Source organism: Parasteatoda tepidariorum, chromosome 10 (assembly GCF_043381705.1).
Source record: "Parasteatoda tepidariorum isolate YZ-2023 chromosome 10, CAS_Ptep_4.0, whole genome shotgun sequence".
NCBI lineage: Eukaryota > Metazoa > Arthropoda > Arachnida > Araneae > Theridiidae > Parasteatoda > Parasteatoda tepidariorum.
The window spans coordinates 2,645,118-2,668,020 of NC_092213.1; the positions used below are offsets into that span (position 1 = coordinate 2,645,118).

Below are 22,903 nucleotides of genomic sequence, written 5' to 3' on the forward strand. Positions count from 1 at the left end.
CTTCGCCTTCCAATGCTACACGCTACATTAAAGACGTCTCCAGAGTAACTGAATGACGGTTCATATAGAAATCGCTGGTATGCGTCTCATACAACAACGCCCCCTATAGTTCGTTGCGATCGCGAATATCGTTTTCTAATTTCTATGATTAAAAATCTGTCATTGATAGTTTGTTAACGCAAAAACTTTGCTTTAATAAAAAAAATTATATTTTAAAGTGATAAACGAACTTTTGTAAGCGGAAGAATTTTTAAAGGAATTTTTCTAATTATTCAAATCCTGTCACTATCTTTAACTGTAGTTTGAAACCGAAAAATAACTGTGTTTTATTAAGAAGAAAACATCCCACAAAAAGTATTTTTAAAATAAAGAAAAGAATATAGTTCTGTAAGCAAGCGATTCTTTCATGAAAGAGTTTTTAAAACCTTTTCTGTCGCACGACAGGATTTGCGACCTCAACGAACTATAGGGGGCGTTGTTGTATGAGACGAATACCTGCGATTTCATTCAGTTACTTTGGAGACGTCTTTAATGTAGCGTGTAGCATTGTAACGTTTCTTCTTTATTGTGGCTTATTAAATTTAAAAAAGAAAAATGTTTAATATTCTTTCTTATGCAAGCGAAAACAAAATGGTATCTTTTTTTTTAAAGAAGGAACATCCAAAACACATCGGAAAAATATTTGTGAATAAACAGAAAAAAAAAACCTATCTTCTTATTAGAGTTGAAACCTAATGCATGAGAAATAGTTTTACTAAATTTAATGATATAACATGAAAGGCCTATTTAAACTTTACATTCCATAGTTTCAAGAATCATATTACTTCAAAAATTAAAATAAACAAAAAGTATACATAAGCCTCGTAATTTTATGAAATTTAATTTTGTAGAAAAGTTTTTTGACAGCAATTTTTATCAAAAAATTTCAAGTTTCAATAAAAATCATTAATTGGGTATACTATAGCCTACGTCACAGGTTGTGTTATTCCTACTAAATTTAACCCATGAACGGCATTTTCTGCGAGCCTAACTTCAAGCCACAAATAAACAAACGAAGTGTTTGATCGTTTAAATAGCTGCTCGCCAGATTTTATTGCATTATAACGAAAAGTAATTGATATTCGATTTTTGATTAATAATTGATTTATGTGGATAGTGGCATTTATGGGGATAGTGGCATAGAATTTAGCATTGCGTCATGGTAAATGTTATTCCTACTAAGTGGAAGTAGTTGTGTTTTTTTAATATTATACCCAATTAGAAAATGAAAAACGTAAAATAAAGAATGCCAATAAAACAAAAAAAAAATCTTTTTTGTCGCCATTTCTTAGTGCTACGAAAATTCGTCTTTGGGATTTGCCAAAAACAAAACAAGATGCAATTTTATTTTTTTAGGAGCAAAATATTTTACCAAAAAATGAAAGTGAGCCAATTTCCATGACATGAAACTTTATCTTGGTAAACGTACGTTTTGGAAATGTTATCTCATTTGGAATCCTATTTATTAGAGTTAATATGGTGACATCATCAGGTGAACGAAAATAGGGTTTGTTTTGAATCTGCGTTAAACTTTATATCAGTCCATTTTTCACCGAATACCGATTGACTACTTTGATTTTAAATGAAGTGTTTTATTTTATGATTTGTCGTAAAAATTTTAGGTGTAGGTTTGGCGGCCCTTAAAAACTGCCAAATCTGTAACAGCGGTGGCGTTAAGACATAAGTACCGAATTTTTATTCCATACTTTTCTGAATCATATTACTTCAAATATTAGAATATGCAAGAAGTATACATAAACGCATAATGTTATACCATTTAATTTTTCTGAAAAAGTATTTTGACGACAATTTTTATCAAAAAATTATAAACAAAAAACGTAAAACTAAGAATTCTTAGGATAAAAAAAGCAATTTTAAAAATTCCTCATACTGAAATAAAAAAACTGTCATATTGTTTCTTTTTTTATTACCACGTTTATATAAACTTGCCTTCGTGTATGTCTGTCCGGGTGGAATTTTGTAATCGATTTTAAACTAACTTCCCGACTAGCTACAAACTTCAAATTTAGCACACAGTTCAGAATTGGATGACAATGCATGAAAATGAAGAGAAAAAAGACATGCAAAGTAAAATAAAATTAAAATTTAAAAAAAAAATTATTTTCGAGATTGTCTTTTGTTGTCGATTCCATTATTTCAAATTATTACGTGTCAGGTGAAAAGATTTTTGTTGTCGGAGTATTTTTATTGGCTGAAAAATCACGTGGTAGGATCCAGTTTTTCCTCATTCATTTCCAGATTGTTTTGGTTGTCATCAGCATAAAACTAATGAAAGTCGTAAAGGTATTGTTTTTCTATAAAGATTTTTGTATCCCTAATTTAAAATAAAAGTTCTATTACTTTAGTAGTGGTCTTGTAGTAGTCTTGACTACTCTTGACTAAGAAAAATAATCTAAATAAAAATATATATTTTTAAAAACCACGTTTTTTGTAGTGAAGAATAATAATTAAAAAATAATAATTTTTTAAAAATATAAAATAAAAATTAAAAATTAAAAAAATCATAGTTTAAAATAAAAAAATTCAAAATAAAAAGTAATATTTTTAAAAACCACGTTTTAGTAGTGGAGAATAATAATTAAGAAAAAAATTGAAAAACGAAAAACGTGGGGCGCATGAAATACATAACAGTACATATACACATACATATACACATTTTCTTACTCATACACATGCACAGCCACATATACATCCACATACATATGCATATACAAAAGCATATTCCACATCCACATTCAGATACAATTACAATTACTGATATACATACACATATTCTCAAGAGCACACATACACACACTAATATAACATTACTGTTATGTATTTCATGCGCCCCACGTTTTCCGTTTTTCAATTTTCTTCTTAATTATTATTCTCCACTACTAAAACGTGGTTTTTAAAAATATTACTTTTTATTTTGAATTTTTTTTTCATTTTTATAGTTCTTAATCAGACGTAAAACCATTCTGTAGAGAACTATCATCAAATAAGAAAAAAAAATTATTTACAAGCAATTTTTTTTATATAAAATTCATAATCTTCTTCATAAATCCGGATAATTCCAAATGAAATGTTCTTCGTTTGAAAATTTTATTTTCAAATAATATCTACATAGATTATTCCTTCATTACTTTTAGATAACATACCACACATCAAAATGTTATAATTGTATGATCCCGATATGAATTTCAATAACGTAGCTTGAAAACAGAATAGCTGAATTCTAGTTGAAATTATTCTTTTAAAACTAAAAAATGATTACCAAGAAAACGATAAAAATTTATTAATAATCAGCACAAATGATACTATTTCAAGTAATTCGGAGGATTCTTTATTGTTGTTTGCCAAATTAAATAGATACAGAAATATTTACTATTCTGTAAAGAAGAAGAATATTCTATAACTATTACAGATTTGAACAGATATCTGAATTCACATTTATTCATTGAAATGACGAAAGCAATGTTGACGTCACTTTAATTCGTAATGGATTGAAGACAGAAAAAATTATTTTACTGTAATACACACATCTGTAACAGCAAGTGATCATGAAATCCGAAGTTATGGTTTTGGTAATAGAAAGGTAAAAATTATTGAGAAATTGCTCTTCAAATGCTTGGCGTGTCAAATGCTTCAATATTTGGCATGTTCTGGTTAGTTTTTTCAAGTTCTTCTACCTTTTCCTTAAGGAAATTTTGCTTCTTATTTGCTGCTAAGAAAATGGCGTCCGTCATTGCCAATGGTTATGATGGAATTAATGAACGATATTTTCCGGCTCCCGCTAGAGGGCGTACTCCAGCGTTGCGATCGCGAAAAGAACACTTGCTCATATAATCAGGTTCTACTTCCATGTCGCTTACAGATATCCAATTGACTGCTTTTTCTGGGAGACATATTTTATTATTAACAAGTATGTACAGTATGTCTAGAGGAAGATTGACAGATTTTAATATTAAAGATATCAGAAACAAAGGATGACTTAGGAATGTATGTTCATTGCGAAAGCTGTAAAAATTTTATACAGAAATTTTGGAAATTAGTTTCAAACGTTGCCAACGGTACTGTACACTGTTCAAATTTCTTGATAATGAATTCAAATAAATCCATCATATTTCAAAAACAGAAACAGATAATGTTCAATGGAAAACATAGTGCCGCCTAATTCTGTGTCATGGCATCCTTTCATTTTCAAGCGCTAAAACAGAGCGCTAGGGAACGGGATAGCCTCGTTTATTGGGAGTTGGGTAAATGTCCAAGAGGCCATGAGTTCGATCCCTACCGGCTTAAAAACTCCCAGTGTAGTAAAGGGTGACTGGTACACGTTAAATCTGTCGGCTTATGAAGTCCTCCCTGCTCCTATAACAAATCATACCTCTGGAGGTACTGAATTGGAGAAGGATCGTTCTCTGGTTCAGGTCAAAATTACGATCTGTTGATGATTGAAAGGATGTATGAATGGGTTCGCTCTATAAATGGGCTGTGACGTATATATGATTGAAGTCATATTTTTAGCCATATATGGTGAAACTGGAAACTAAGAAATGCACACACTGCCTAAAATTCGCTTAGTTTCACCTAGAAGGCTTGCTGGTATTGACAAATGTCTTTAGAAACGACAATGACAGAACAGATAGCTCTGGTGGTCTTCGATGGCTAGCAGCGTCATCTGTAGGCAACTTTAGTAACTAATTTCCAAAATTTTTATGCAAAATTTTATAACTTTGTCAATAAATTTACCACTTGTTTCATTCCTCGTTGACCTTTAGTTTTTGAGATTTTCATTTTTGAAATGAGTCAGTCCATGGTTGTAAAAAAAAAGAAGTAAAAAAAAAAAGAGGGAGTGTTTACCGTTGGTCAGTGACCGATCTAAGTTCCTCCCGCAGTTGCTGCTTCAATGACATCAGGTAAGAGGGCAGCTTGGGGCCCGTGTCTGTGGTGGCGTGATCCAGAAGGTAGGAGGCGGAGGTAGATGGCACAACTCCCACTCCGCTGCTGCGCAAGTAGGAAGATAAGCTGTGGGGTGCGCTTAGGTCCCGACGACCCAGCATGGTTGTCGTCTGCAATAATGTGTTTGGATTTAAATTTTATTAGCCATAAACTACAATGTCATACAAAGGCATAATTATTCAGTTATTTACAAATCAATTTCTTTTTATGGCTCCCAATTTATGCTCTTTTTAACACTTCCATTGCGGCTATAGTACATCGTTGTCCCACCCTCTGCTCTGCAGTTGAAAGAAGAGGCAAATTCCCTTAAAACCTATTTGTAAATTCATATTGGACACGCTGCAATTTTGTTTGCGCTGTATTGTAATCTTTCAATTACAATTTAAAAAAACCTTGTGTAGAGGACAAATTCCTGGAAGACGATTTATCTCATCCGTGACGATGAATAAGCAAGCTGGTACTTTCGTGCTCACAACAGTATACACTAAAACAATAAAAAAAATGCCTTCTCGATATTTAAGGAGCATAATTATTCGAACGGGGATGAAAAAGTTCCAAAATTGTGAAATGATTTTTTTAGCAATTTGCAAGAAAAAACGTTGCGTCAATCGATGACTTACTCAAAAAATGTTAAAGAAAGTTTAGTCTTTGACAATAGCTCTTAATAATGGATTTTTGTGGCATAGAAATTGTACCTCCCAGGAATGTTTAAAAAAAAATTACCTCACCAATGTTTGCGAACTGCAAGTTGGAAAAAAAACCGATGCAAATAATACTTTAAAAATATTCTTTAAATGTAAGCGTTCTTGAGTATTTAGAGCAGTGTTTCCCAACGTGGGCCCACGCCCCACCGGGGGGCAATTTGATTGTTAAGGGGGGCAATTCGAAAATGGACACGAGTTTAATCCTTTTGCTTCGAGCCATTTAAATGCAATGCTAGATTTCGGAGTCAAAATTGAAAGAACAAAGCAAATTCTTAAATAATTGCGGCTAGATAATATTATAAATTCGCTTGACAAGACCAAAATATCTACTGAGTTTTTGGCGTCGTCAAGTTGACCTCTCTGCGACAAATGGCAGGCTTCAAGTGGACCCCCAGAAAAAACCATACTATAGGAGAGAATTTAATAAAATCGTCAATATCAGCATTTCTTAAAATGGTTCTTGAGAAAGATGCAAAAGTTATGCCACTCAGTAACAATACTGTTAGCTGAAGAATAGACAGAACGAGTGAAGATATTGAAAAACATCTTATTGAAAAGCTGAAAACTAGAAAATTATCAATGCAAATGGATGAATCAACTTTGATAGACAGTTTGGCAGTATTGATAACTTACGTAAAATATATTAATAAAGGGCATTTTGCTGAAGAAATGTTGTTCTGTAAAAGATTAGAAAGTAACACTACCTCCAAAGATATATATAATAAGCTAAAAAACTACTTAGATGTCAATAATATATAAATAATAACATAACATCTTGTGCTGTGGATGGTGATCCTAATATAATGGGCAAGAAAAATGGCTGCTAGAAATTGGTGAAAGATGAGAATCCAGGAAAGATTTTTGTGCATTGTGTTATTCATAGGGAAAACTTGGTAGCTAAAAATAGCTCGCCTGTTCTAAATGAAGTACTACATTCAGTAAATGAAGTAGTACATTCGGTGTATCAATGCTATTAAAACTAATGACAAATGAGAGCGTCTCTTCAAGCTATTTTGTGAAGAAAAAAATGCAGACCCTATGAGAGTTTTACTTCACTCTGAAGTAAGATGGCTCTCTAAAGGGAACTGCTTGAAAAGATTTGGAAAACTGTTTGATACTCTTAGTGATTTTTTAAGCGACAAACCTGAAATGAAGTATCTGTTAGCAATCGATGATAAAGCATTTGTGAGTTATTTAGCCGATATCTTTGAATAGCTAAATATATTAAATAAGCAACTTCAAGGAACAAAAAAACTCTTGTTGATGCAAAAGCAAAGACATTGGGTTTCATTACCCTTATTGAGTTATGTCAGAAATATATTAACAACAAAAACTTTGAACAGTTTCATTGGCTCCAAAAGTGTGAAGCAAATGGTACTGTTTTACTTGTTATTGTCGATCATCTGAAAATTATATCGGCTGATTTAAAAGAAAGATTTTCTAGTTTAAAACAAATTGAGTTTCCTATATGAATGATACAGCCAATGTTAGCGGATTTGTCTGATATATCAAACATGTAAAAAGAACTAGCAGAAATGCAAAATGATGAGTCAGTTAAAATTTTATTTATTATAAATGGAGTGATGGCATGATTTTGTGAGGAAACAGAATACCCAAATTCAACCAAATGTGCAAGAAAACTTTTGTTAACGTTTCCATCTTCATATTTAGCTGAATGTGGATTTAGTGCTGTAAATGATTTACCGGTAACAATAAAGAAATAGTCTGGATAGAACACAACTGGGAGACTGAAGCTAACCAAATTGAAACCTAACATAAAATCTCTGTGCACCAAGCACCACACTAAATTAAAATATTAAATTATTATAGAAAAATCTTTATTAAAATTATGTTGAATTTGAATTTTAGTTTTTCATTATATGTTTTGAAAATTTTACTGTGTTTCGTTAACAATTTGATAGGGATTTCTTCCGAAAATCTATCATTTAAGTTTCCTAAGTGAACCATTCAATTTTTTTATATTTGAAATTATGTATATGTTACATTGGGGGGCATAAGAATTTCAGAAGGGCTTAGGTGGGGCATGGCACAAAAAAAGGTTGGGAAACACTGATTTAGAGTAAATAGACACAGGCAGACTTTTGATTGCGTACATAGTCTGTTTCGCAAAGACAGCCTCAAATATATGTTTTTTGGAAACTTAACTCAAAACAAGAAATAAAAAAGAGCAAACATTAGGGATTGTACAGTTATCAAAATTCATAGATTTCAGTTGAGAAAGACGGGTGCCTGGAACCAGTTTGGGACAGAGAACAGTTGAAAAAGACGATTGTCACCTTTAAGCTTCAATCGACAATCAAACGAGTCTATGTATACTCGTCTTCCTTCACATCAAGCTATTTTGATGTCAAAGGTAATCTTAACGGAACACCCCGTATCAAATAAAGTGAAATCAATATTAAAACAAACAATTTTTTTCGCGATGTTGCCTGTTAGATAATTAGTTAAAATTCCATGAAAAATTTATCTTAGAACAAAAACTTTTTTTCCCTTCGTGGGAATTATTTGTCGGAAAAATACCCTTTTTTTTAAAAAATCTATATGACATTCTGATGAATGTTATTATGGAGAATGATATTTATCTAACATATGATAACAAAAATGCTACAATAAAACAATATTTGATCCAAAGCAATTCCATTGAGAATATAAATTTCAAAGTAAATATTACTTAACATTCTCGATAATCTGTAAACTGATACTAAATTATTCTTTGTACTGTGTGCCAAAAAAAAAAAAATACGGACCATCCTGAATAACTTTTCTATCTAATCCTCACATTCAAGGATTCAATCCAAGAGGTGACCTCAAATATGCTAATTAATAAGTGCAGTTAATATTTTAAGTTATGAAATCAGTCACAAAAACGTACTTTCTCTGAATGAACATACCTTTTTTTCAACGGATTTGGATTTTCGACCTCCAAAATATAGGGGGGTAGTCGCAAACTGTGAAATACGGTCCCCATTGTTTGATCAGGGGGGGGGGGGATTCAAAGTTTGGATTCCTTCATGTTAATTTTACTTTCCGCGCATTATCGAGAACATTTCGGTTGTATTGAACAGTTTTTGCACACAGTTATAAAATTCGTTCATCAAAAGATAATTCTATGCGAAAAGTAAATAGTTATTATTTTTATTATTTTAATAAATAATACTTGACATTTTTTTTTAAATGTAAGGTATACAATTTTTTACATAATTTTATAGTATGTTATTTTACGTAGCAAAATGACTTAAATAGTTTCTGAGAAATCGAATTTTAAGTATCTGACTTTTTTGAAATTCAATTTCTCAGAAAATATTTCAACCGATTTCGCTCAATTTTGTATTTTGCCATGTAAAATTATATATTTTGAAATGATGCAAAAAATCGTATACCTTACAATTATTTTCTCAGAATAATAATAACAAAAAAAAATGTGGTTGCTAAGGCATCTTTAAGAAAGACAACTATTGAAAACTATTCTTTTTAAGGAATTATAGCAGAATGCTTGTGAACTCACTGATAGACCAATGGAGGATGGTATTGATGCTAAGACAGAGGAGGTTGTAGTAGTAAGCGAAGATCCAAGCAGTCCACCGTAATCTGTAGACGTAAGAAATTTAAGGTAAGTGTCCGTCGAAGAGGATAAACCTAAGAAATCCAGGTCCGAACTCGTTGTCGTGTTTAATGCTTTCGTCAAGGACATTCCGTCGTCCAGTGATGTTGTCCTGAAATCACATTTAATTGTGCTTCATGAGTTGCGTCTACAACATTATTATAGCTTATCTTCTTCAGATTCTTTCGACTTGTTGGATTTTAGGATATTTTTATTTTATTTTAATCTGAATAAATATTTGACGATAGAATATCATTCATCAGCACAATAATTTTTAAAGAAGGTAAAGAATTATTGCTTCGGAGAATTGACTCTTAAGAGGACCGAAAGGAGATTTTAGCGCTTTTCTCACAAAACAAAAGAAATGCGATAAGTAATTTAATACAATTTCTTTCTTTTTTTTTAATTTTCTTTTTTATGGTCTTTCGAAATCTAATTCGACTAAAATTTGATTTTGAGGTGCTTCTTTTTATAGGTGGCTAAAACTTTGTAAAACGATTTATTTTTCAGAACGATACTCTTTATTTACATGACAGCAAAACATGATTTTAAAATTCAATAAAACGTGCTTAAATGATTATATTATGATATTTTAGTTAGCTAAACTAAACGCAGTGGCATGACAGCCCATGAAGGGCCAAGGCCTACTGTGCATATCCCAGTTTTCTTGACCTCGGGGTCTGAGGTGCTGACGCAAATGTTCCGGTTGGGTGGTCAGCCGAAAGCGGAACCTCCAGTGCTGAGTCCCCAGGCATGCTTGGTACTCATTTTATAGACCCACTGAAGGGATGAAAGGCTGAGTCAACCATGCCCGATACGAAGATAAGACCCTGGACCTGTGAGACGGGAGCATTTAAGTAAGCTATATGACATTAAAAAATCTTATTAAAATTTGTTCGTTCTGTTTTGCTGTATTTGTGCCGGTATTGCGGTGAATAGTTAGATGCACAGTTTCACTGATAGTTAGCATTAGCGTAAGAAAATAGACCACGCGATATGTGTTGTTTTTATTTAAGTAATTTTTTAATAGTTTTTAAAATTATATATAAAAAGAAAGTAGGGTTCGGAATGTTAAAGAGAGAATACCTCTGCGGTATCCTCCTGTCCCATGATCTCTCTGAGGATGTGGAAAGAGGCATTGCACCCATCGAGAGTGTGCGAGTTCGATCCTTGGTTCGACGTAGGGGGACGGAGGTAGGCTCTTGGTCCAAAGGCACGGGCGGCAGACGACGTCGTATCTTCTTCCCGGCCTCCATATCCATACTCTCTTGATCCTAAAAACAATAATTAATGACATTCGCAATTTATTTACATAATTTTATACAAAAAATTCAAGATTTGAAGGGAATGGATCGAATTGTTCTTGTGAAATAAAATAAAATAAAAATCGTTTTCGAGATGGCTACTTTATGAAAAAAATTAATTTAACATTATCCTCTTGACAGATGATTTTCGTTCGTACAGAAAAGCGGTGAATGAAGAAGAACGTTTCCTGCTTAAAAGCATCCAGAACACATATATTCGTTCTTATTTTGTACGAGAGAGAACAAATTTACCTGAGAACAAATTTTCCCGTGTACCTGCATTATGCTTTCCCTCACCTTAGTTGAAGTGATAGGCATTTGAAGTACGTTAAGTGGTAACCAGTATAACATCTCGTTATCTGTTTTGTCTTTGAATCTCTTTAGAGATTGGTGGCAAGGATATTTGGAAACACATGTTGTTACTATTTTAGATTTGCCATATATTAAAAAAATTTTTTTATGTCGATTTAGTGTGGATCTAAATATCGATCCAAAACATCAGTTCAATTACAAGATAAATTTGGAACATTTTATATCAACTGGGCCAGTTGCCTTTTAATAATTTTGGATTTTTTTTAAAGAAGAAAAAAAAAACCCCGCTGAGAACTGCCAAAGTTAAATTCTGGAATTCCCTGAGCCTGGAGGTTTACACCTAGTTCAAAAGAAAACAATCAAATCAAAACTCATAGCCGGTGTTCAAATTATTAAAAAAAAGTTGGACTAAATTTTATACTGCATAACTAATACTAATGGTTAATTTGGACTAAAATTTTGTGGAAATATTTTAAAGAGGGCTGCTGATGTAAGGATCAAATTTTAGGGTTAATGGATTGACATTTTTATCAATATCATAATATTATAGAAGTTGGCAACCAAAATTGGATTTATTTTTAAAGTTTTAGCACTTGTTTGAATGATTCAGTTTTAATTTTTTAAAACAGTCATATCACCCAGTTGAAGTATAGTAAGTCATAATTTTTCAAAAATATGCTTTATTTAATTTTGTTTTACATTTTAACTATTTGACGCAAAAAAGTTCACTCAAAAAAAGGGAAAGTGGAAAAAAAATTATGCTTCTAATGTTTGTGGAGGGGCGGAACTTGTTGTTTCTAATGTTTGTGAGAGACACATATTGCTGTGTTTAATGTTAATGGAATGAATCGAACTTAATAGAACATTATGATTCAAACATCCAGGAATCGTGCAGTTTCAATGTGTGGGGAGGTTGGAACTTACTGTTTCTGCTTGTGGAGAATAAAGTTTGATCTTTCTAATGTTTTTTAAGTATAGTAGAAATTATGTTTCGAATATTTAAGGAGGATAGATTTTGCGGAAATTTTTTTTAAAAGTCTTTAGACAAAGTAACTTATTGTTTCTAATTTTTGCAGAGGATAGAATTTGCTCTTTTTGATGTTTGTAGAAAATTGTAGAACTTTCGGTTTTTAATATTTAGAGAAGATTCACTTGACGTCTTTTTTAATGCCTGTAGACAATATAACTTATTGCTTCTAATGTTAGTAGAGGATATAACTCGCTGTTTCTAATGTTTGCGGGGTATAGTACTCTAATTGTTTTTAATATTTGTGGATATTAGAATCTAGGATTTTTGGTGAATGTGGGAATGGAACACTGTTTCTAAAGCTTGTTTACTTAAAAATATATATATATATTTAATTCCTTGAAACAGAATATGTGAAGCATAAAAAATAATGCTGACTACACTATTTTTTGGGGGTATATACACTCGTGATAAAACGAAAATCTAACTTTTAAATATTTATAAAATGCATAATGGCTGCATAAAAGTGTTCAGAACACTTTTCTTTAAAGTGTACTTATGTTTTACTTCCCTTTTTATGTATAAATCTTCTCTTTTTTTCAACTGCTAAAAAAATAATAAAAGAAGACTTAAAAAAGACTCTTATCACCGGTTCAAAGAGTCATTTCTACAAGTTCTAACTAGTTTCTCTTTAACTCTACTCAAAATTTTGGATATAGGAGGAAGAGAATCTCTAGTCACCCATAAGTGTCCCTCAGACCANTATATATATATATATATATATATATGATGCACATATAAGGAATATGACAATTCACTATCCCTTGCTCCAAGATCTAATACTATAATACTAAAAGAATTTTTTTTTTTAAAAATTACTACCCAGCATTGCTGTTAGCATTTTAAAATGACTTTGCACTCGCATTGACTGTTTTGTATAGTTCAAAAATTTAATTGAGCTTCAAAATTTCATGTTTCTGCCATGTAACAAACAATGTTTCCAATAATAACTAGCCTCAAAACTTCCCATGAAATTTTCAATATCTAATTTTTTTTATCTCAACCGGCGTAAGCATTTCCAGAATACACGCAGAGGGTATTATTTACAAAAACTTCGTTTAAAATATTTTTTTCTGTCAATAATTTGTTTGTCCCAAGAAAATCAGTCATTTTCCTGGCTACTTTTGTTTAGTGGTTTTTAACCAAAATAGATAGCGCCAGCGATCAATATCTTATGTTAATAGATTGATTAGATACGCTCCTATATAAACATGCCTTGTTGCATGAATAAAGAACCAATTTTCTGGTTCAAAATCTATTTCAAAACTTTTTTCAAGGAGAGTAGGTTTTGGTGTTGTCATTTTCCTGGCTTCTCGAAATCATTAATAACATAAACTGCATAGATTTATCTGAGTTATTTTAAAAAATCCTGTTGTTTTCTGCGGAATATAAACGTCTTAGGTCAAAATATAAAATTAAGTAAAGTTATATGCTATAAAATGGCGAATTTGTCATTATCCTGGCTGTCATTTTCCTGGCTCATGAATGCCAGGACATTGTAGCGTTACCAGAAATGTTTTTTAACTGCTAATACTTTAAGGAGGGAAAGCAAATATTAACCTAATACCAAGTTTGTGTATGATTGTAATACGCTTGGATGTAATCAAAGTTATTTATTTATTTAATGACTGATTATTATACACAATTTTATTCTGTACATATCAGCAAAAAAAAATATTTTGTTTCTTTCTACAGTGGATAAAAAGAATTGATTTAAGCAATTTATGGTCCATCTAACATAAAGGCTTAAGTTGAGTTACTTACTATTAACTTAAAATGACTGTTTTTTGGACTTCTAAAGTAATATGTCATTTTCCTGGCATTCAAGATTTGGTGAATTTCTATTTTATTTTTTTTTCTCTAGCAAATGTCAATAAACTGCACTGCAGTCTGTAAGATATTAATAAGTGTAACTAAAGAAGTATACAAAAGAAAATTAGATTATTTTGAAGACTTTAAATTTGAAGAAATTTTTTGGTCCGAATTGTCATGTTTAAAAGGAATCACCCATATACATATAATAAAATTCTTTTAGAGTCTAGATCTAGATAATCCATGAGTATTTGGCTAATTCAAATAAATAGGCATCTTATTAATTTATATCAAGTTTAAATAACAGATTACGTTGACTTTTTCCATGGATGACTATAGGGTTTCCCATAGCATGGATATTAGGATTTAGCAAGGATATCCTAAAATTAATCGAATGTCATTCAAATGGGAAAATTTAGAGATTTTGAAGTGTTCCAAAAAATATTGTCTTTCAAACAACTGGGAATTTTTGGTTGGTGATGATTTTGAATATCAATGAGAAAGAGACTGGTGCTCAATAAAAATGTATGGTTTACGGCAATTTTCTTAGAAATATAGAGAAATTTCATCCTGCTAAATTGTTTTAAATTAAACTAAACTCCCCCCCCCACCCCTATAGCTGCAGAGGAATTGAATCCGTCGCATCCAAAGTCTGTATTTCACCCCGCAATTATTTAGTGATTGCATGTGAAGGGTTTTGATGATGGTTTACACGTCAGAACGGCAGAAATTCAACGACATGGCCTGGAACATGGCTGCACACAAAAAGACTTAGTTTTCGAAAAATATTCTATTGACGGGAAGTTTAACTAAATGTGCAAATGGGAGTACGATGTGTATCTCAAAATTGCATTTTTTTTTAAAAAAAAGATTATAAGTTTCGAAGTCTTACTTTAATCCCAGACTTGGCGACATATTTCGATAAACAAGGGGAACGTTTATTCTTGAAAAGAAAAAAAGAAACTATATGACGCTGCAAGAGCATTTGATTTGATTGGACCACTAAAAATGGCGATTCTTATGCTGGCATGTCCTTAACACTAAACATACCATAACCGGTCAAATGACCGCTTAAGAACTTTCGCATCGTAAATGCGCTGATCATCTTATCGTTTTTGACTTGATGACTTTTTCTAACAATTATATACAGTTCTATTATTGTTATTTTGCATTTTGTTTGCTTCAAATAAAACTTGTCGTGTCCCCTATCTCTACCGCAACCGGTCATTTGACTGGGAGAAAAATGTATTGTTTTACAAGGTCATCGGATCAGAAGTGACGATGTTCAACGTATTGCACTCGATGAGTTCCTTCGAAGACTTGTTGCGTAGTTAGTTTAATCAGAATAACTGTGAATTCAAATTTCAATAAAGTACTTCATATTTTAGAGTGGCATGTTTGTGCAAGAAAAAGTCACAGAAACTAAATGTTTCGGTAAGTAGCTAATATTTTATTTTGATAGCTTCACTCCATTTCTAACTAACTGCTAGTTTTTACCCAGAAAAATATAAAAACAATCAAGACAGCACAAGTTCTTAGAAGAAATAATGTTAATTATAAGAATAATTACACGAATTACAATTCTTATATTTTCTTATAATTATAAGAATAATTATACGAATTACAATTCTTATGTTTTCTTATAATTATAAGAATAATTATAAGAATTTTAGAAATAATAATAGTTAGAAGAAATATGTATTCTGAAAATGTACAATGTAAACACCCGGCATATGTAAAAAATGCTTCGAGCAATGAATTAAAAACTCTTATTCTTTGTGTTTGTAATACATAAAAATTGGCAATATACAATTTTTTCTTTAATTATAATAACGTTTTTTAAGTTTATTTCCTTCCCAACATCCATATTTCATATATTCAATCAAGAAACATAAAATCCGATCATTTGGCCGGCTGTGGTAAAAATAGGTAATAGATTAAATGTTGGTATGTTTAGTGTTAACAAATCAAGTGAAAGATAAGGAATTTTTACTTTTGTTTCATTGTAAAAGAAAATCGTCTACGAGTAACAATATTTATCATTCTTTCATCTTTTTCGTTTAATGCAAATAGAAAAGCGTGTATTTGTTGAGGTTTTTGGATATCATTTTTATTAATTCTAATTACTTGTTAATTTATTCTTCAAAGAGTTTTGTTTTCCTCATTTCACACGATTTAAGAAACCAAGCAAAAAGAAGGCTGTGCAAAGTTGTTTTAAGAGATGGTGATGTTGATATACGTTCGCTCTGGGAGTTTGACCTCCATTTGGTGTACATTTAGATTTGTAGTCTTACTGGAATCATCATAGACTTGGCAACATATTTCGATAAACAAGAAGAAAATTCGTTCTTGAAAAAGAAACAACAATATGACGCTGTAAGAGTATTGGTTTAGATTGGACAACTAAAATGACACATCCTATGCTGACAACAAATTAAATGCGAGATAAGAAATGGTTTTTACTTTTGTTTTATTGTAGAAGAAAATCGTCTGCAAGAAACAATATTTACTTTTCCTTCAGTTTCTTTAATTACTAACAGAAAGACGCACATTTGTTACGATTTTTGGATATCATTTTTATTAATTCTTATAGCTTGCTAATTGATCATTCAATGAGTTTAAAGCTGTGCAATGTCCTTTCAAGAGTTGGTAATGTTGATATACGTTAGCGCTGAGAGCTTGGCATCCATTTGGTGTACATTTCGATGCAAACAGCTTGCAACAGAACATAATTTATGCAAGAAATTCCTTATTATTTTCAAAGTTTTAGTCACAGATGTTGATAAGAAAGTAATGATAATTACATCAAACATTCTAGAAAAAAGAATTGTCCTTTAGATTCAAATCCGCCCCACTAATTTATTATTATCTATAATGATGTTACGATATATTTAAGGTCTGGTAAATCTAAAAATTTACTACTGGAAATAATCTAACTTTTAACCAAAATGGAGGAGGATTAACTTTTACATGTTTTTCATGTTAAAGTAAAATCCTCCTCGCTCTTTTAAATAAGTATATCGCAATAAAATAAATTTTTTTCTAAACAAAACTGACTTTCCTGGTCTCACAATATGTTGAATAATGCTTGCGTATTAATTTTTCCATAAACATTGATTCCTTTTTAAAATAATTTAAACATGGAAAACATATTAACCCTAATACAGATCGTATAATATTTTCTTGAAATTCAATGATTCCTTCTCTGGCATAAAGATGTTGAAAACCTAGTGTAAGAGTAACTCAAGTAGAAAGATCATCTTATGGTACCTGTCCGGGCAATTTGTGAAAGTCGAAGTTCTTAAAATAGAGTTCCTGATAACAATGGCTTGTTCCAAATCCGGAAAAGAAACTTTTTCAAGCCGGATAAGAAAAGGAAAAAAAAACATCGTTTCCATAGTAACAAGTCTTTTCAGAAGAAGAGTTTCTTTTCCATCATCTAGAAATTCATCCTTATTTTTCTTTTCTTTTTGAGGTCTCTTTCTAAAATGCAGTCCTAAATTTTTCAGGAGTTTCACCGAAAAATTGTGAGGATATTGGTTGCTTTTCAGGATGTCGTTACATATGGAAAACTGCTTTGGTAGCTATGCTCAATTCGTAACTGCGAAATAGCGCTTTCAAATTTTTCTGGTTTCTGATGCGTAATGGCTCTACGTATTTGTGAAACCCATGCATATTTACATAAATTACTTTCCTGAATTCAGTTTTTTTTAATAAAAAAAATACCTTTCAGGTTGTTTTTTAATGTTTATTTGTTTTTTAATGTTTAATGATAGAAAGCTCCATATTCCCATTTTTTATTCATTGCAATTAGCACTAAAGTTACAAATTGTACAATTTTTTACCAGTTAAAATTTTTTTTGTTAGTTTAGGACCTTTTTTCATCCTATTCAGCTGAAATTTGATTATTAGCTTTTATTAACTTTTAAGTGCTTCATTAAAAAAAAACTAAATAAAGTAGAGATGTTAATAGAACAAATGTACTTTTTATGCATAATATTATTCTACCTTCTAAACTATGAGTCCAATCAACTCATAGTTTACTTTCATTCGATTCAGTTTCAGAAGGAAAAAATGTAGGAAACAATATTTTTTATGTACAAGTCCTAAATTAAACTGATGTTTTTCAAAAATTTGCATCAAGAAAACTGCTAAGACAAAAAAAAAAAAAAGAAGCTCTTGCAGCAAATTCCTGCTCCTAGGCATGCATTTTTCTTTCTGTATTTCAGGTTTTAGTTCAAAAACCTTTTCACAGATGGCGCCTTTTCTACTCTCTTTATTTTGTGTGCTTATTGTGTCCTCCGATTATGATACATGATTGCTATCGTATTGTGAAATTATCTATCTTATTGTTTGTGGATTACAACTTATGATGGTCATTTCGAAAATATTGAAATTTGACTTTTATTCATTACAAAATTTTGAAAAAATGTAATATCAATTGAATTCCAATATTTTTTTTTATTTGATTTGCATTATTCGTTTATTTTGGACTAAAATAAGGGATTGGGAAAGGTCAAATTTATGCTTTGTTTACATGAATTAGCTACAAATAGTCCTTTTTTTATTTTTAAAAAAGCTTCATTCTCTATTTTAAAATTTTTTTAAGAACGACACTCCGAATTAGGACGCTATGTGGATAGCAAAGTTTAAATTACAGATCCCTGTGTCAGCGGTTCCTAATTCCTTTCAGCTATGGAACACTAAATAAAAGCCTTTCTATTAGCGACACCCCGACTTCATACTAGAACAACTGCTAACATATTTACTAAAGAAAGACTACAAATTATATTGGAAATCTACGCTTATAATAAAATAAAGAATTCGTGCGTGTGTGTGTGAGTATATGTCTGCATATCGAATTGTTGTAACACCGTCGGCGCTAGAACAACATTAAATATGAAGCTAAATGATTTCAATTGTAAACATTTACGAAATCTTAGTTCCGATTTTTTAATTATATTTAAAACTAGCTCTTCTTACGGGATGAAAAAAAGTATTATTCAACACTACAAAATCATGCACAAAACTAAAAGACACAATTAAGCTGATTCCTATTCTTTTAATATTTTTTCCGTTCTTCGTGGCTATGTTATCAGGTTAAGCAAATCATATTGTTAGAAGTTCATCCCTTCAAAATAAATATGAATTATATTCGGTATCATTTGGCATAATGCTATTGCTTGAGGTCATTTCCCGATACTCAAAAAATACTATAATCAACAGATTTTTCCTATACATTTCATTTCGATGGGCTTCCTCCTTCCTCAAAGGTACAAATATAGAGAGATATCGAACTTTTACGTAAGCTTCTTAACGTAGGATTAAAGCAACTGAGCAGGCTCCTTTAGATGCTACGTATCTTTACGTTACGTCAGAGTGATTTACATTACACTGTTGTTTTGTGGCTACCTTCGAACTAAAACCATTGACATGGAATACGAATTTGAAGAAATCTAGGAAAAGAATCGTGTGATCTTACAAATATTGATTCATTCAAAAAAATGTTTTTAATTGGTTTATGTTTGACATTATGGTTGTCTAATTGCACTAGTTTCATAAGAAACTAGATATATTTTCGCTATTTCAGAATTATATTCATTTTATGCGATTTGGTTAAAAGAAGTTAAATAATCAATAGAAGTTCAATAATATTTTTTTAAATAATAATAATCTGCATTATTTATCGCTGAATTCATCAAAATCTATAATCTACAAAATTTCTCTACTCATTCATAAGCTGTCTTATGTAGAGCAAAGCAGCTTGAATCGTATGCCACAGCTTTAAGGAAACAGTCTACAACCATATTTGTTTTGATTTTGTGATCAAATGATATTCCAATGCTTTTTTAACTTACAGATTTTAACAAAATCTCTTACTTTTCACTTAGATAAGTTCACGGGTGCGTGCACAGTTTCACCAGAGCTGACGCATGCGTACTAGAAGTACGCATGCGTCACTTGCTTGATTGCGCTATTACTTGAAATCTTACTCACATGAGCGTACGGAAGCTAACATAAATTTTGCGAAATCTCCCTATTATTGACGCCAGTAATGTTTAATTAAACGTGGTATTAAATACTACTGGTATTGCAGTTATAAGTAATGGTAATGAGGACCTATTACACTAGTATGGGTGCATATTGTAGGACTGCGCTAATAGGGTTTTTTACCACACTCCAAAACGGAAGTGTACCATTATATCACCATATTTCACATTCATGGAAACTAATGGAAAAACATTTTAATTATTTCCATTTCATATTCCATAGTGCGGCTTCATACTGTCAGATTTAATATAATATGCGAAGTTCAGCTCATCAAAAAGAACCGATATTTCGATGGCCTGAAAAATATTTTCATTAGTTCTTGTAAAGTTTCCGTTGAAGTTTATAGAAACTTTCTATAAAAGTGTAATGAGATACCTTCAAGTGACGTAGTATGGGTATCTTGATCTCGATTGATTATTGAAACGTGTTATTTGTTTACGTCAAAAACTGTTCTTTCCATTGCATTTCGAGTAAGCCAAGCCCGTCAAGCAACCATTCATGATATATCAATAAATGAAAAGTCATATCAATGAATGATCCATCCTATATTCTTTTGCAAACATTCTTTCACAACGATTTCAATTCTTTCACCATCTATTTTTTATTTAACTCAAAGACAGGCATGTAGAACATAAACAAACTAGTTATGCATTAAAGTTACCCAAAACAAAAAATATTTCACGGTTATAATAAAATACATAAACAAATAATAAGAAGACAAGAAATTATATTTCCATAAATTCAATGTGTGATAAGGCACTGTATTTAATTAACTTCGCGTTAATTGACATTCTGTAGAGAAACTTAGCTCAACTCTAACACGCCATTTTGCTTAAAAATGATCAGGTGGCAATGACGTTATAGGTCACATGAGTAGGTGTCCGTGGTCTTCTTCTTGAAGTGCAAGTACCCAGTTATCAATGTAAGAAACACGTGATTTTTTATACTTTTTGAATCCTTCCCATGCATTGCGAGATTATTAACATTGATTTTACTTTTGATAATCTGCATCCAAGGAATCATAAGAAAGTTCTATTTTAAATTATATGAGCTGAAGCTAGCAAATCACTCGATTTATAAAATCTTTATCATACCCCGTGGAAAATTCTTTCCTTGGAATTTTGCCCGTGGACATTAAATACTGATTGGATATAAGTTCAATTGATCTTATGTAATTTAATCAGACTTTTGGATTATTGAATAGATGTCAATATAGTTTCCTGTTCAAAAAAAAAAGAAAAAAAAAGCATAACTGGCTAAGAAAAAAGATATTTTTTCCTGGAACTCTTATGACCTTTCCACAGAACCCTGGGTTTATGCGGAACGCTCTTTGGAAAGTGACAAAAATTGTAACGATACAAGAGACACTTCATAAAATAATTTCTCGAATTCACACCGCAAAACCGATTCTTTTAAGATATAAATAATTTCTACGCGTGTCGTTCTTTAAAATGATACCATGTAGTTGGAGATTGAATTGTAACATTTTCCCCAAAATGTTATTCGATTGTTGGATTTTTCAGGGAAAAACGTGACTGAAATTGTAAAGATACGAGAGGTATTTTAGATGTTATTCTGGAAGAATATTGCTTTAAGCCTAATCATTTTCCACTTTTACAAATTTTATAGAACAACACCACTTGTTATTTAATACACCTTATAGATTAAGTTTCAATTAATTCTTCTTTCCCTACATCCTGCCAAATTCTGACGTGCACGAGGTCGGGAAAACTTTTTTCTAAATATTAATTGGAGGGTACTTAAATATTGACTACTAAGGGATGCCTTTGAGTATAAGCTGTAACTTTTCCAAAGAATAACAGTAGAATATCGAGCTTCTTTTGACGAAAAAAGATGTTGAGCGATAACGGAACTTTTAATAACGCGATATATTATAAGAAAATATCGATATTTCACGATTTATGGAGATATTGTATTTGTAACTAATTTACATACACTGAGTGGCCAAATTATTATGACCACCTCTTCAGTACGCTGTTGGGCCACCTTTTGCGCGTATTACTGCCTTAATTCGTCTGGGCATGGATTCTATAAGATATTGGTAGGTGGTGGAAAGTATGCCAGACCATGCTCGCTGAACTGCACTTGCCAATTCCTGCAAATTTGATGGTACTAGATCCATCTGTCCGAGCGCCCGTTCAATTTCATCCCACAAATTCTCAATTGGAATGAGATCTGGGGATTGTGCTGGCCAACGAAGCAAGTTAAATTCTCCGTCAAGCTCTTCGAACCATCTGAGGACAATAACAGCTTTATGACAAGAAGCGTTGTCCTGCTGGTAGTATCCTTCCCCGCCAGAGTACACCATTGACATAAGCGGATGTACTTGATCTGCGATGATACTTAAATACCCTCGGGCATTAAGGCGTTGTGGTACAGGAATTAAAGGACCCATACAATACCAAGAGAACATTCCCCATACCATAACGTTGCCACCACCAGCTTGAAGTGTCGTGCCAATGCAGTTGGGGTTCATGCTTTCGCGCTGTTTTCTCCATATTCTCATCCTGCCATCTGCACGATGCATTTGGAATCGTGATTCATCGGACCACATGACCCTCTTCCAGTCATCTACTTTCCAATGTTTGTGCTTCTTTGCAAATTGGAGACGTCTGCGCTTATTTGTAGCAGACAGTAGAGACTTACGAACAGGTCGTCTGCTTCCATACCCTATACGGCGCAATGTGCGTCGAACAGTCCGCTCAGAGACGTTCACAGTTGCTCTTTGATTAAGATCACTTGCAATTTGTCGCACTGTTCCTCTCCTGTTGCTCTGCACAACCCTGGCCAGCCTTCTCTCTGATCGAATATTCAGCACCCTGTGACGACCACAAGTCTGACGTTGAGACCCGGTTTTTTGCTTGATTGTCCATTCTTTGAACTCATTAACAACTGCTGCTCTAGAACACTTCACAAGTGCAGCCGTTTTGCTAATACTCGTTCCGACACATCTCGCACCCACAATCATTCCACGTTGAAATTCAGTTAAATCACTTTTCTTCCCCATATCTGAGCAAGCAACACAGTATATCTGATGACTCACTTG

At 32.0% G+C, this 22,903-nt stretch overlaps 1 protein-coding gene across 11 annotated transcripts in view; it reads right to left on the reverse strand.

Moving 5' to 3' along the window:
- LOC107436973 (uncharacterized) overlaps positions 1 to 22,903 on the reverse strand; it is a 264,017-nt gene that overhangs the window by 96,649 nt on the left and 144,465 nt on the right. For all 11 annotated transcript variants that reach the window (XR_011637864.1, XR_011637865.1, XR_006225062.2 and 8 more), the window contains exons 9-11: positions 10,417 to 10,604; positions 9,235 to 9,442; positions 4,906 to 5,114 (exon numbers count right to left, since the gene is read on the reverse strand). Coding sequence is in view for 3 of the 11 variants with exons in the window: in XM_043041297.2 (XP_042897231.1) it covers positions 4,906 to 5,114; positions 9,235 to 9,442; positions 10,417 to 10,604 (605 nt within the window). In the remaining 8 variants the exon portion in view is untranslated. The remainder of the gene's footprint in view (positions 1 to 4,905; positions 5,115 to 9,234; positions 9,443 to 10,416; positions 10,605 to 22,903) is intronic.